The 15,456-nt window shown below is 32.3% G+C and overlaps 1 protein-coding gene across 1 annotated transcript in view; it reads right to left on the bottom strand.

The window, feature by feature from the left end:
• Positions 1–7,114: 7,114 nt before the first annotated feature.
• Positions 7,115–15,456, bottom strand: part of LOC136043861 (kinesin-like protein KIF23) — a 77,603-nt gene continuing 69,261 nt past the window's right edge. Inside the window, exons 14-16 of the mRNA XM_065728811.1 lie at positions 14,038–14,123; positions 11,592–11,828; positions 7,115–7,873 (exon numbers count right to left, since the gene is read on the bottom strand). Of these exons, the coding sequence (XP_065584883.1) occupies positions 7,676–7,873; positions 11,592–11,828; positions 14,038–14,123 (521 nt within the window). The 3' untranslated portion in view covers positions 7,115–7,675. The remainder of the gene's footprint in view (positions 7,874–11,591; positions 11,829–14,037; positions 14,124–15,456) is intronic.

Consider the following 15,456-nt stretch of genomic DNA (forward strand, 5'->3'; position numbering starts at 1 on the left):
AAACACGCTTAACAAACAATATTAGTACAATTAAATTATTATTTTAAACTATTTACAATTATCAGGGTCGCTTTTATGACGATGCCACCCCCCCCCCTATAATGGTCCCAGATATAGTCCAAGGATATGCACTAAAGTAAAAGAGACTTCTAAAACAATAAAATTCTTACTTTATAACATAAAACATGTTTCTGTTAAACAAATTATCATTGTTCCCTTTTCTTTTCATCGGTATATTTAAGTAATTTTTAAAAATTAATAATATTTAAGATTCAATAGATCTTAAATTCCTTTGCAATGAGATAGGGCAATTGCTTGTAACGGATCAAAAAACTCGACAACAAAGAAACACTAAGCATCGAGAGGTACAAGACAGTATAGAAATATATTATTTATGTAGACATCCAGGACCATCAGAGGGTCAAAATGAGGTGTATTATCAGCGTAAGAAATATTATAATTGGAAAGAGCATCTATTGGTGAATGAAATGGTGCTGCTTTTTTTTATTATATTGTTTAGTTAAGAATAGCCTCTTTCTTATACAGTTTCCAAGAATTTTTCCACCCGTGATAAAAATTTGTTTTCACCTTTGTTTCTAACAAGGCCTCATTAACGTCAAATAATTACACTTTGTTTATAATGGGCCAATATCCAGGCAAGTGAGCCTGAACAGGGGTGCAGGAGGGTAAGTGCTCCCAAGACTTTTAAAATAACTTTTTTCACGTGTTAGTTTTAAAACATCCTTCCCCTTGCCCTTCATTTTCATGAATTCATGCCCTCATACTGGAAAAAGGTTTCAGGTCCAATACTCTCCAGAAATCTGGAGATTTTTACAATTATCTTTATAATTTTAGTAATTTTATAGTTTTTTTTTCATTATTTTGCTAAGTAGAATAAACACATCACTTGATGTGGTTTCTTTTTAAAATATATGCTACAAGTTACTTCCATGCAAATTTCATTTTGAGCCCCCTAAAAAGTCATAAAAGTGACAACCTATTTCTTACTATTTGTTTGTACAAAACAGGTGCCCAAAATGTAAAAAAAAAAAACAATTGAAAAAAACTATAATTTACCCAAACTGGCACATTCTGATCTGAGCCCAGGTCTGATGGCATCAAAGGTGGGAGAGGAAGGACTTCGTTCATCTCAAATGATCCCTTTGTTTTGGCAAATTTATGACAGTTCATATTATTGACTTACCAATAAAGTGAATATACCACTCGATGCCTTTTCTGTGCTCTTTACAAATATAATAATTGCTTCTACTGTAAATTCAAATTTAAGCACTTTTTGACCTAAGGTAACCTCATTTGTTTATAAATAATATTGGCACTGAGAAAATGTAGTATTATTTTGGCGAAAACGACCGAGAAAACAACGCTGAGAAAACGTAGCATTATTTTGATGGAAAATGACCGATAACTGATACTTTAATTGAAAATTCGTTATTTTTAAGAGCTCAAAAACTGCTTAAATTTTAATTTGCAATAGAAGCGATTATTATATTTGTAAAGAGGATAAAAAGGTATCGAGTGGTATGTTTGCTTTATTAGTAGGCCAATAATATGAACTGTCATAAATTTACCTTTGCTTTTTTATAAGACAACTTACAAGAGCCTAGTTGTCTTTTTTTCTCCATCCCCTTCGCCTCCCAAATGATAGGAATACTGAGTTTTAATACCCCTTTCAAAGGGCTGAAAGTTGTTGGAGGAAAAGTAGGCTGTCCAGTCTTAATATTCGTCTCATAGTTTTTTGTATGTTGCACTATAATACACCTGTTTTTGACAATTTTTTAACTTATAACCTCATCCACTTCTTTGGAATAATCACCACTCCAAAACTAAGGTATGTTTTCATTTTAGTTCGTTTCGCTCATTTTATTCTTTTCTTATTTGTCTTTATTTTTTTTTATTTAATTATTTTTTTGAAAAATAAATAAAAATCCCTCACCTTACCCTTCATTTTCGTGAATTGATGCCCTCATACTGGAAGAAGGTTACAGGTCCAATGCTCTTCAGGAATTTGGAGAGTTTTATAATTATGGTAATTTCATAGTTTTTTTTTGCAGTATCTTGCTAAGTAGACAAAACACATCACTCGATGCGGTCTTTTCCTGTCCTTTTAAAATATATGCTACAAGTTTCTTCCATGCAAATTTCATTTTGAGCCCCCTAAAAAGCCCTTAAAGGGACATCCTATTTTTCATCATTTGTTTGTAGAAGACGGGTACCCAAAATGTTAAAACAAAATAATAAATAAATAGAAAAAGATATAAGATACTATAATTTACCCAAACCGAAACATTCTAATCTGACCCCAGGTCCAGTGGCGTCAAAGGTGGAAGAGGAAGGATTTTGCCCACCCATCCCAAATACCAAATGATTTCCTTTTTTTTTATAAGACAACTTATAAGTGCTTAGTTGTCTTTTCTTCTCCACCCCCTTCGCCTCCCAAATGATAGGAATACCGACTTCTAACACCCCTTTTAAAGGGCTGAAAGTTGTTGGAGGGAAAGTAGGCTCTCAAGTCTCAATATTCGTCTCATAGTTTTTTTTTGTATCTTGTAATGTGAACCACCTGTTTTTGACAATTTTTAACTTGTGAACTCATCCACCTCTTTGGACAAATGGCCACCCCAAAACTAAGGTTTGTTTTGCTCACTTTATTCTCTTTTATTTGTCTTTTTTTATTTTTTTTTATTTCTTTAAGTTATTTTTATTATTGTTTTACATCTTTTACTGATTGTTTATATTCTGTTTCTGTATATTAAGTGAGGGAAAACGAAGGTCTCGGCTTAAATATTTGCATGATTTTCAGGTGTTTTACTAACATAACAATTCCCCTTTTTTTCGTCCTATGTTTTTTTTTGTTTAACCTCAAATTTAGGCAATGTAGTCTTAGAACTTAAATTAAATTCTTAAGATCCTAAACTAAGTTCTTAAAATTTAAGGTTATTTAAAATAATATTTATGTACGTGCTCAAAGAAACCGTTACATTATCAAAACTGAAATGAACAACATATATACGTTACTGGGAAAATATAGGAAAAATCTTCAGTTCCTACAGTACAGAGGTGACGGTACTTTCCTTTCAGAGAAGAAAACCTGAGACCAAACAACTCTGTATTTAAAAGATAAAAATAAAGAAATGAATATGCAATTACACGACAAACGGTTCTAAGGTCAGAAAATGAAAGCGCAGAGAAACAACAAACATCCAACAAATATTTCGTATAGAACAAGGCGTCTTCAGCGTATAAAATGAACTAAAAACTAAAACTCACAAATTAAAAATTATTTACAATTTACAGCTACCTTCATCATATCACGAAAGTAATTGGATTGAAAATTTTAAAATAACAAATGAACTAGAAATATATTATTGCGACCTAATTTTATGCAAAGCTTTTGATGCTGCAATTCTTTTAGGTTTGTTACTTGAACTAATACCTTGGACATTTTGCAATACTTTATTTTTGAATATGGGTTCAATTTTTTAAATAATACTATAAATGGAATCAATTATCAGTATCTCTATTAATTGATAAGCCTGCAAAAATGCGATTTTTTTATTTCTAATGATTCAAGAGTCAGTTGAGTGAAACCTTTATCATTGAAAATGGCTGTCGCTTCCTCGAACTGCAAAAAATAGTCCGGATTATAAAAGATATGTTCTGCCAAACCCAAAGTGAAACTTTCTGGAGGTTTTGTGAATTTTAGAGCATTATCTATTGAATTCCGTTGCTCAACAAAACGCTCCACAAATTGTTGGCGCGTTCAACCGATTTAAAACTTACCACAAGAGCAAGGAATACTATATATTTTACTTACCAAACCGTTACGTGTTACATCCTTTCCAGAATTTCAGAAGCTACTCAATGGTCTGATTGATTTAAAACCAATGACATATTATGGTTTAATAAAGTTTTTTCTCCAAAAGAATTGATATATAAGGTAATAAAACATATCTATTGGAAATTTTAGGGTCAAAAAGTTGAGAACCTTCGTTTTTATTACCTTTTTTCATGCTTAATCTGCCCTTTCTTTATTATTTCATTTACAGATTTTACAGGATACCCGTTGCACAATAAAATACCCCTCAAATACAGTAGTTTGCTATCAAAATACTTTGGAAAACAAATTCTAAAAACTCTATCAACCAATGATATGACTATTCCCTTTTCTACTTAATTGGGCGATATGAACGAAAACAAATACCTGTCATTATGAGTTGGTTTTTTATAAATTGGAAAAAGTAAACCATTATTGTTTATATTACTAAATATCTTAAAAAGGGTAGCCTTTTTTACTTTTCCAGCTCTAGTGTAAATTTTATATTTTGGTCAAACATGCTTAAATGGTAAAGAAACAAATAGTAAAGAAACAAGAAACAAATGGTCAAGTAATCCAAAACATAAAACATCATCCACGAACCTACCCCACAAACAAAAAGACAGACGAAAACACTGAATAGAGGACATTTCTATAGAATCCAAAAATATATTAGTCAGAATTGGACTTAGAGAAGCGCCCATTGGTAAACCGAAGACCTGTTGATAAAATTCTCCTCTAAAACCCAATAAAACAATACTTGTTGACCAAAGAGACCAATTTCATAATAACATCGACGTCCTTCGCTTGCCAAAGTTACATCGCTTCGTCCTTCGTCCGATGGACATCGTCATTCGTCCATCGCTTGCCAAAGTTATATCGTGTATCAATTCAAAATATTTTATTGTATCTTATTTTTTATTACAAGTTCATATTTTTTTGTATCACAATTTGTGAACATAGATAGAACATCAAAACTAGAAAGATTGGTATTTTTGTTTATGTGACGAGTTTTTAATTTGTTTACAACATCAATTGAATTTTATTAATAAGGTCTTTGAGTCCCCAAAATTGGACGAAATGCTGTCCATTCTCCTAATTTAGAAACTTGTGAATGAATAGTTGACACAATAGGGCGAAGAGCATTGTTCTTATGGATATAAGACAAACCATGAATTTTTGGTGCTGAATGACCTCTGGGGAAAAATTTATTATGCAATTGAGGGGTTATTAATTTATTTATTTTTTCACCCACATGACATATAAAGTAAATATGGTGGAGTAAAAATAAATATAAAAAAACACAAAGAAAAAAACCAATACACACACAAAATCAACGAAAGAAACTGATAAGATGGTGGTGAGGGGATAGGCGCGCAGAAGCTGTGCTGGAAAGTTTTCTGTAAAGAATCTCCAACTTTAAAGTTATGTCAGGAATTGAAAATTTTCTAACAAGAATCCAGTTTTTTGTCCAAGGTGGAAGATACAGAAGAAAGTTGCAGAATTTTAAACAATTCATTTCAAATTTGTAATGTAATTTTGAGAACTTCCAATTCATGTCGTTTTACTTTCGTGTATTTTTCTGTGGGAACAAAAAAGTAATCTCATCTGAGATAATGGCTTCTTTTTTTTTTCATGATCACTGTTATCCATTATGACGAATGTGTTGCCTTTATCAGCTTTGGTGATGATAAGGTCTTTATCTTGTTTTAAAAGCGTAAGGGTTTTTACCTCATTACTGGTGGTACTATTCTAAATTTTTTCTCATCTTCAAATATTTTACAGTTTTGGATCTAAGTTCTTGTGGGACTTCAGCAATAACAATAGAGGACATAATACAAGCCCCTCCCCCTAGAAATATATTTTAGAATACAGAACTGATGAAGGAAAGCAAAATTTCGGCCCTTTCGTCAAAATTGCTTCTTGCTGAATAGTCAAAGACTTCGATGAAATGTTCTTGATAGCAGGACCAGAACAAAATCGAGGACAAAATGTATCAGAATCTCGGAGCCTCTCAAATGAAAGTCCATTTAATTAATCAGCCAATCAAACCTTTGAAAGGTGAAAATCATGATTAGATAACTTGACAGCCATGCCCTTAATTTTCAGGAAAAGTTCCGACTGAAGATTACTGAACAACAGATTCTAATGATAATTATATATCTAACTTTATTGAAACGTCTCTGATTTTGTTCGGCAGTTGCATGGTTTTAAGTTATAACACTTAACTTATCCTTAAATTTCCTTTCATTTTCAACATCAAAGTGGGTGTTTTATCAAAGAGATTTATGAATGACTGCTTCTTTTTCGCAATTTTTAAAAAAGCTTGCTGATTTATTAGATTTGCATGCTTTTTTACTAGATAAAAATAGAAACTCATTGATGCGGCTAAGTTCTGCCCGTACACTTGACGAATAAAAGATTTAAAACCGAACTAGCCAACCATGACAAAAAAAAGAAATGAATATAAACACGACAAACTAGATTATGACCAGTAAATGAAAGCGAAGACAAACAACAAATCCAAAGAATATTTAGCCCGTATATACCGCGTCTTCAGCGTAAAAAAAAGCGCCAGTTCGGCTTTAGATCTTTTATATAAAAGATATGCATGCTTTGGAGTTTTGAATGCTACCACAAAATCATACAGTTAACTATTGAACACTTCATAGATATAGCAGTTATATTGTTATCTTTTTTTTTTTGCATTACACCGGCTGATGATTCATACAAGGACTGTTTTGCTAAAAGCACATACTAGGTGTACGAATACGCTTTTTCAGATAAAAAAACTTGAAGTTGGATTCAAATAAACCTAATTTTGATCGAATTTTACCCTATTCCAAATTTTGACCGAATTGTAAACTTAAACTATTCCGAATTTTAAGCTCTGAATTTTGACCCATTCAAATGTCGTTTGTTCTACTATTTTCTTGTTTAAACCAGCAGCACCGCATCATATATGGAGCATCCTTAACTCCTATCCGGCTGGGTTGGACGATTCGAGGCTTCTCCTCTAATGGCTTCAAGACAATATTTTCGGTGTGCCCCCCTCTTTGTCGCAGTTCTCAGCAGTACTGGGGTGGGGTGGTCAGTATATTTTGTGGAGTGAACGACTTTTAACCCTGAGGGTTCAAGATTACTGTTCTATCCATTTACCTTAGTGTTTACTCAATATCTGGCGCTCTTTGTATTATGCCAAAAAAAAAGAAAAAAAAAGAAAAAAGAGCAAAGATGAACAAAAGATGATAATGCTGCGAATGAATAAAGTACTAAATAGAAAACAATAAAATTCGTTTATTTTTTAAATTAAGTATTACTTACAAAACAATGCACAAAATATCTCATATTAACCACATCTTGCAAAAACCAGGCATATTAATTGTGGATCCACACCAACACATTCAAATGACATACAGTCAATAATAATAAATAACAAACTATTTTCATAATTTTCTATAATCCATATGGTCTTGCTATATGACTAAAAATATAGATTTGTAAAATGATGTACCATCAATTTAATTTTTACTTTTATGCATAACAGTCATATTCAATACTTTTTTTTTCAATTTAAAACTAAATTTATGTTGGTCATTAGAATGCGTTATATGCGTGCTTTTTACTAATAATGTTTGTATAAGCCAAAGAAAGAAAAATAAGACTAATGAAACGGTGATGAAGCATCCAAATTTTACTACTATTTGAAATATGGGAATTATGAAACTTCTAAAATTTTGTGTTCAATCTCATGTTAAAATTTAAAGTTTAACAATCAGATAAAAGCAAAATTTACACAAAATACAAAAGGAGAGGAGACGATAATTAATTTAAAGATCCTTACAAATGGCGTCTCGACTTTTTGGAACTTATACCCCCCACAATACCAGTTTTACATTTTGAATCAACGATCTCTCCAGGCAGTATGGTTTCGGGCACTCGACGCTTCTTCACTGACGTTGGCGAAGTTTGTTTCAATATTTCAACGTCATCGAGGACGACCTGTGACCCACCTCCAGAAGTATGAAAAACATTGCCCTAAAAAGTATAAATTCTTAAAGCAAATAATAGAAAAATAACGGGAAGTAGCTTAAAAATTTCAACGTCCTGTGTTCCTCTTAAGAACGACGAGCGCATCACTTCTAGCAGCAGGCAAAAAATCCCTAATAAATATGAACCCTAAAAAGAAAAAGAGAGGCAAATATACAAATATAGCTAGAATTAAGAAACAAAGAAAGAATACAGAAAGACAAAAAAAACTTAAAAATTTCAACGTCATCAAGATCCACATAAGCAGCACTTACGTGAAGAAAACATTGTCTTGCAAAATAAAAGCCCAAAAGAAAAAATAAATAAATAAAGAAAAACAAAGTAATAACAAAAATAGGTCAGACATCCAAAAAAAAACCTACCCAGATTTTTTTTTGATAATACAATTATAACAATGTACAAAAATATATTCAAAATAATCAACCTCTAATTAAGCAAGAATCATACACACAAAAAAGAAAAAAAAAAAACTACATGCTATAGCAATAAACACTACCAAACATGAAGAAATAAAAAAAAGCATAATAAATTAAAATGGTTATAAGTGAAAAGCTTATTCTGAGACTCCAAGATTAAGATTAGTTAAATGTAATTATGTATTTCTGCTGATGACAGTCACTATATGTTACCAAAAGATCCGGTATTTTTTCATTGTGTTTTTACTATCTAATAAACGGATATACCCTTATTTGATATGTTATTTATCGATTAATTAAATATAATATAATGTCACTATTGGAACTTACAACAGTAAGAAAAAGTAAACCAAGTAATTTTTTTATAAAATTTCTTAAAAATGTAAAATAAATAGTAAAATGGACGATTTATATCTTTAAGCAATTGATTTCTCGTTCCCAGAAAGTAATATATATTCAAATATCATCTACTCAGCCTTTTACTCACAATTGAGGTATGCAAGAATAAACAGTACTTATACTGGTTTTAACAATACAACTCAAATGTTAAGCCACAAACTGTTATCGATAGGTTTTCTCCAAATAAATTAGCTTGGGAATAAGAAAATTGTTTTACTAGATAAAAATGAAAACTCATTGATGCGGCTAAGTTCTGTCCGTAAACTAGACAAATAAAAGATTTAACACCGAACTGGCCAACCATTTCGTATAATTATAGAAAACACAAGGGAAACAACTTAATAAGGGGCAATTTCGGTAAAAAAAAAAAAAAAATACCGCAAACTTTTACTAGTATCAAGAGCACCCATGAGCTGATATATGAGGCCACTATAATCATACATGTTTCACTTTAATGGAATGCTGTGAATTTCTATATTTTACCCCTGAACATTTGACTTGAACAAGTCAAATGTTAAGCCACAAACTGTTGTCGATAGGTTTTTCCCAAAATAAATTAGCTTGAGAATAAAAAAAAAAATTGTTTTACTAGATAAAAATAAAAACTCATTGATACAGCTAAGTTCTGCCCGTACACTAGACGAATGAAAGATTTGAAACCGAACTGGCAAACAAGTTCGTATAATTATAGAAAACACAAGGGAAACAACTTAATAAGGGACAATTTCGGTAAAAAGAATATGCCGTCAACTTTTACTAGTATCAAGAGCACCCATGAGCTGATATATGAGGCCAATATAATCAGAAATGTTTCACTTGAATGGAATGCTGTGCATTTCTATATTTTTTCCCTGAACATTTGACTTGAACAAGTCAAATGTTAAGCCACAAACTGTTATCGATAGGTTTTTCCCAAAATAAATTAGCTTGAGAATAAAAAAAAATTGTTTTACTAGATAAAAATAAAAACTCATTGATACAGCTAAGTTCTGCCCGTACACTAGAAGAATGAAAGATTTAAAACCGAACTGGCCAACCATTTCGTATAATTATAGAAAACACAAGGGAAACAAAATAAGGGATAATTTCGGAAAAAAAAAATATGCCGTCAACTTTTACTAGTATCAAGAGCACCCATGAGCTGATATATGAGGCCAATATAATCAGAAATGTTTCACTTGAATGGAATGCTGTGAATTTCTATATTTTCTCCCTGAACATTTGACTTGAACAAGTCAAATGTTAAGCCACAAACTGTTATCGATAGGTTTTTCCCAAAATAAATTAGCATGAGAATAAAAAAAAAATTGTTTTACTAGATAAAAATAAAAACTCATTGATACAGCTAAGTTCTGCCCGTACACTAGACGAATGAAAGATTTAAAACCGAACTGGCAAACAAGTTCGTATAATTATAGAAAACACAAGGGAAACAACTTAATAAGGGACAATTTCGTTAAAAAGAATATGCCGTCAACTTTTACTAGTATCAAGAGCACCCATGAGCTGAGATATGAGGCCAATATAATCAGAAATGTTTCACTTGAATGGAATGCTGTGAATTTCTATATTTTTTCCCAGAACATTTGACTTGAACAAGTCAAATGTTAAGCCACAAACTGTTATCGATAGGTTTTCCCAAAATAAATTAGCTTGAGAATAAAAAAAAATTGTTTTACTAGATAAAAATAAAAACTCATTGATACAGCTAAGTTCTGCCCGTACACTAGACGAATGAAAGATTTAAAACCGAACTGGCAAACAAGTTCGTATAATTATAGAAAACACAAGGGAAATAACTTAATAAGGGACAATTTCGGTAAAAAGAATATGCCGTCAACTTTTACTAGTATCAAGAGCACCCATGAGCTGATATATGAGGCCACTATAATCATACATGTTTCACTTTAATGGAATGCTGTGAATTTCTATATTTTACCCCTGAACATTTGACTTAAACAAGTCAAATGTTAAGCCACAAACTGTTATCGATAGGTTTTCCCCAAATAAATTAGCTAGGGAATAAAATAAAATTGTTTTCAATGCACAAACTGTTAAGAAAATACATAAAATGTTAACAAATACTATCAAGAGACATGTTTTTTTTAGTTTCTAGGTTCTTTTATGTAAATGACGAATTGTATTAGTATTAGCTTGGAATTTTTCTAAATTCTACAACAGGTTTACCAACAACTAATAAAAAAATGGTTTTCCAAGCTACAATTGGTTTCTCAAACATAGGTCTGTTCTAAACAATTTTTCGTACCCAATTACCTAGTTTTCTCCAAGCAGGGATTCACATAATCTCCTTTTGTGTCTATTTCTTGATGATTTTATTAATTTGTATGTGTTTCACAAGGTTCATCTATCACAGGGATATCAAATTCGGCAACTTATAGTTGGTACGCTACTGCGCCTGGGTCAGCAATTTAAAGCGCCAAAACCTATAAAAGCTAGTGTGCATTTCTCTAATAAGCCCAGAATGATGGTCAACCCTTGGGAATAATTATATTATTTGATATTTTTTGCATTTGGCTGCAATGGCTTGTAAGTGCCAACTACAACTGTACACGTCCATGGATCTTTTTTAGGGGGGGGGGGGTATTGTAGTTTGCTGCACTGCTTGTCCTAGGTGATCGGATAGGTAGGCAAGACTAAATTGTTCAAGTGGCTATCTGTCCAAATTACTAGAGTAGAAAAACAGTTTTTTCCACCCAGTGATTACCTTTAACACATGATATAAAAATACAAAGATACATAAAGATGTCAAATTTATCTCTCAAAAGACCTAATTTTGTCTTATAAGGCTTGTTTTATAATTTTCAAAGTTTTCTACTAAAACCACCTTGTGGAAAAATTGCTATGACATGAAAAGAAAGACCAAGTTTTACCTTATAAAGTCTGGTTTCCAGTTCCCCACCAGAATCCTTATCCTGAGTGGTCAGCACATACCGATCACATTTTCCAACAACCTGCGGGGATCCAAGCTCCGTGACTGATTTTCTTTTGCGCATCAAAGGTTGAAGAACAGTTCCTAATGGCACAGAAACACCTGGCGACCTATGATCAAGCCATTTTTCACCACCGGCAGACTTGGATCGACGTTGTCGAAAGTTTTCATTACGATCCTTCAAAATTGAAAAAATGGCAAAATAAGTCTTTGATAAAAAAAAAATTATACCTTTTGTTTCGATTAAATCAAGCATACACAAATGAACAGGGGATGTGGTGTGTATCTATTGTGGATATTGTGCCATGATGCATATATGCACAATGTGGCGCGGCAACTACGGTAAAAAACAAAATTGATATATGAATAAAAATTACACAGGGGCGGGTCCTTTGAAAAAAAGTTAAGTTAGGTTTTAATTAGATTCTGTTTAAGTGTTTAAATTAATTAAGTTAATTAAGTTTTGAAAGAGAAAAAATGTTGAGACAACCAAAGTAGCTTTCTTTTCATATGGACATAACTTTCCGTTTTTTGTCCCTATTGATTTCTTCTCCTTAACGGAGGTGAAGACAAGCGAAGAGACTACAGAAAAAGAATTCAAAATGATTTTGAACTTGGAATTTTTTTTACAAGTTCTAAGGCCAATATAATTGGTCACTCAAAAATTCCTTTTTAGAAGATTTGATTAAAAATGCTTACGATGAGTTTTTCATAAGACCAACTTTCAAAAGTTAAAAGAATGCAATTTTTTCCCCAATAACAATAATAATCTACATGTATATATATTTAGAATCGTAACTTATTACAGAGCTGATATGATCCCTTAACTTATTACTGAACACAACTTATAATGGAAACGAACCCTGATGAATGCCCTGACGAGGATAGATTAGGCATAAAAGGTTGGCGCTGTTCCGGTGCTGTGAGATAGTTTTTTTTTTATCCGTCCCAATCCCTGACAGGGAAATCCTTGCTTGCAGGGCCACATAGCGCTGCAGGTGACATTGAGAAGTGGTGCCTATCGGGGAAATTATAGTAAACAACATAGCATTTGCACTGGGTTCTGATTAATGAGTTATTCTTCTGAGTTTGGTCTGTTTTAGCGGGGTTCTTTGAGCTTAAAAACCTCTTCCTAGCTAATTCATCTATTATAGGTTACCTCCGCGTAGAAGCATAATATTTTTAGGCATAAACAGTAGGAGGTAATAGACTTGAAATTGTCAAGGCAGGATTTCAACTCTTGTTGATGGAAGAGCATCGTCTAGTGTCGAAAACCATGTTGTGACCAAGGTGGCTTAGGATTACACAAAGCCTCTGTTCAACTGGAGGTCCCAGAGTCTCCTAGCTGTCCGATTCTAAGCAGGTTTAAGTGCTTCATGTAGACTTGAGAAGATGTCTTAGTCCCTGTTCTCCCCTCATTCTGGGACCACTGCATTTCCAAAATCCAAAATAAATTTAATAATTTAAAGAATATGAAAATTGTAATATGGAATGTTACAACGTTAAAACACAAATACCGTATCAACATTTTGACTGACGAATTCAGACGCTTCGAACTGAACTTATTAGGGATTTCAAAAAACCAATATACCAAGGGTAAGAAACATGAAATTAGGCGATATAGGATTTATTTGCTCAGGCCGGAATGATGAGGTACATAGACAGGGAGTAGGGCTCAATTACGTACTGTGTGGTTATGGCCAATAAATAAATAATGAACGTCTATACATAACTAAAAAGTAGTCATACTGGATATCAAAATCAGTTACTGATAGTACCGTGGATGGCTATCTGCAACTTCCATTGTCGGTGCCTTCAAAAGCTAGGAATTTAACTAGTTGTGGCATGTGCACATTTTCAGTTGAAATAATCTTTACTACGAAGAAGAAAAAACCGACCAATTTTCTCCTTTCCCGTACACCATGACTGCAACCACATTCCCATGGATTTTTAGTTGATTTATCAATGCATGCCACCAGAATTGTTTCTTCGTAAAGAATATAGCATTGCTCATGCAGATAAAACAACCCGGGTAAAATTATTTCATCTTTAGGCATCTGAGATGCATAACAAAAAAAAAAAAAAAAAAAAAAAAAAAAAAAAAAAAAAAAAAAAAAAAAACTTCAAAGACAAATTTACTAAATTCTAAATCTTACATAAATTCTACACTTAATCTTACTTACACTTAATTACTAAATCTTACTAAATTCTACAAAAGAACTCTTTTTTTCCAAAAGATGAGGAACAAGTAAAAAAAAAAAGGAAAAATAAATAAATAAAAAATGTGTGAATAGAATTATATTAGAATAACTACTAAATAAAACCCAACTGTCAAAAACTAGAACTCAAGTAAATTAAGAAGACGAGGAAAAAGAAAAACAACTCACCCGCCTAGATTCTCTTTCGGCTCGTGTGGGCGTGGCCAGATCAAAAGCTTGCAAATCCGTGTCCGATGCAGCCTGGGACACTGTGGCTAAAAACGAATTTTTTTAAATTGAAATATAATCTTTTCTTTATTTATTTACATTATTGAAAGTGGATTATTGATCAAAGTTAATAAAATGGCACGGTATGGCTGGCTTTCCCAGAATTATAAACCAGAAAAAGCTTCAATTTCTTTTGCAGATGGGAATAAACCCTTCTCGTTAGGACTCCATCATCATAGCAAAGTCTGAACGAAGGGCAAACAAAATCTTTTATGAATACGCCACAGCCAATGCTACCACATTAAAAGGAATACATAATGAATTAAGTTGGCCCATAAATCAGGGGCCAACACAACCTCCAAAGTAAATTATACCAGAAACGATGGGAAATTGCATACACATGGGAGGGGACGTGAACCCCCCCCCCCTGCATACGTATTTGACTGATTAGGAACTTGGATTTGTTTTGGAAGTTTGGACCTTTTAGGTATGGCGTAATAATGTATTTTTCATCCTAGGCGTTAAAAAAAGGTACAAAAAGAACAAATAACTCTTATTAAAAAACAAAAGTGAATGGAAAACTCGCTCACAAGTCACTTTTTTCACGTTCACTAGAACATTAAAAGTCACAAAAATACAGCAATATCATTTTTGACTGAATGCCTGAATTCAACAAAAAAGGATCGAAAAATTAGACAATGAAACTAAAGAACAGAAACAAAAGAGAGACTACAAAAGAGGGAAAAGGGATAAATATAACAAAATTCATACGAGCTCCATCATTGTCAAACTTCTTCCTCAAAACTACAATTCATATTTCAATAAGTGTTGAAACACAAGAGAAACAAATAACAGAAAAAAAAAAAAAAATACTATTTTAAAGTCCATGTACCGATTACCCGGAAGAAAGAAGTCAATTATTCTTTTAATTTGATTTGTTTTATTTTTGCTTGTTATGGATACCTAATTCTACAATCTTCTAGTATAGATTAACAGAGGGATATTATTTCACTGTTTCGGTTTTATCGAAATCTGTTATTGAGTCTTACCGTATTAAAACTTACTGAAGTCATCAATAAGTCTTTTCATCATAATAATCCAAACTGAGCAAGCCAGTGACCGACCAATCCCACTCATGATACAAGTGAAAATTTAAGAAGAACAATTTTTACTTGTTATAGATACCTAATTCTGCAATCTTCTAGCATAGATTCACAGAAGGATATTATTTTACTATTTCGTTTATATTGAAATCTGATATTGAATCTTACCGCATTAAAATTTACTGTAGTCATCATTCAATCTTTCCATCATAATTCTCTAGACTGAGCTAGCCAGTGACCAACCGTGTGAGCTAGTGAGCTAGTATTCCTTAGAGAC

The sequence above is a fragment of the Artemia franciscana genome, chromosome 2, assembly GCF_032884065.1.
Source record: "Artemia franciscana chromosome 2, ASM3288406v1, whole genome shotgun sequence".
Taxonomy (NCBI): Eukaryota; Metazoa; Arthropoda; class Branchiopoda; order Anostraca; family Artemiidae; genus Artemia; species Artemia franciscana.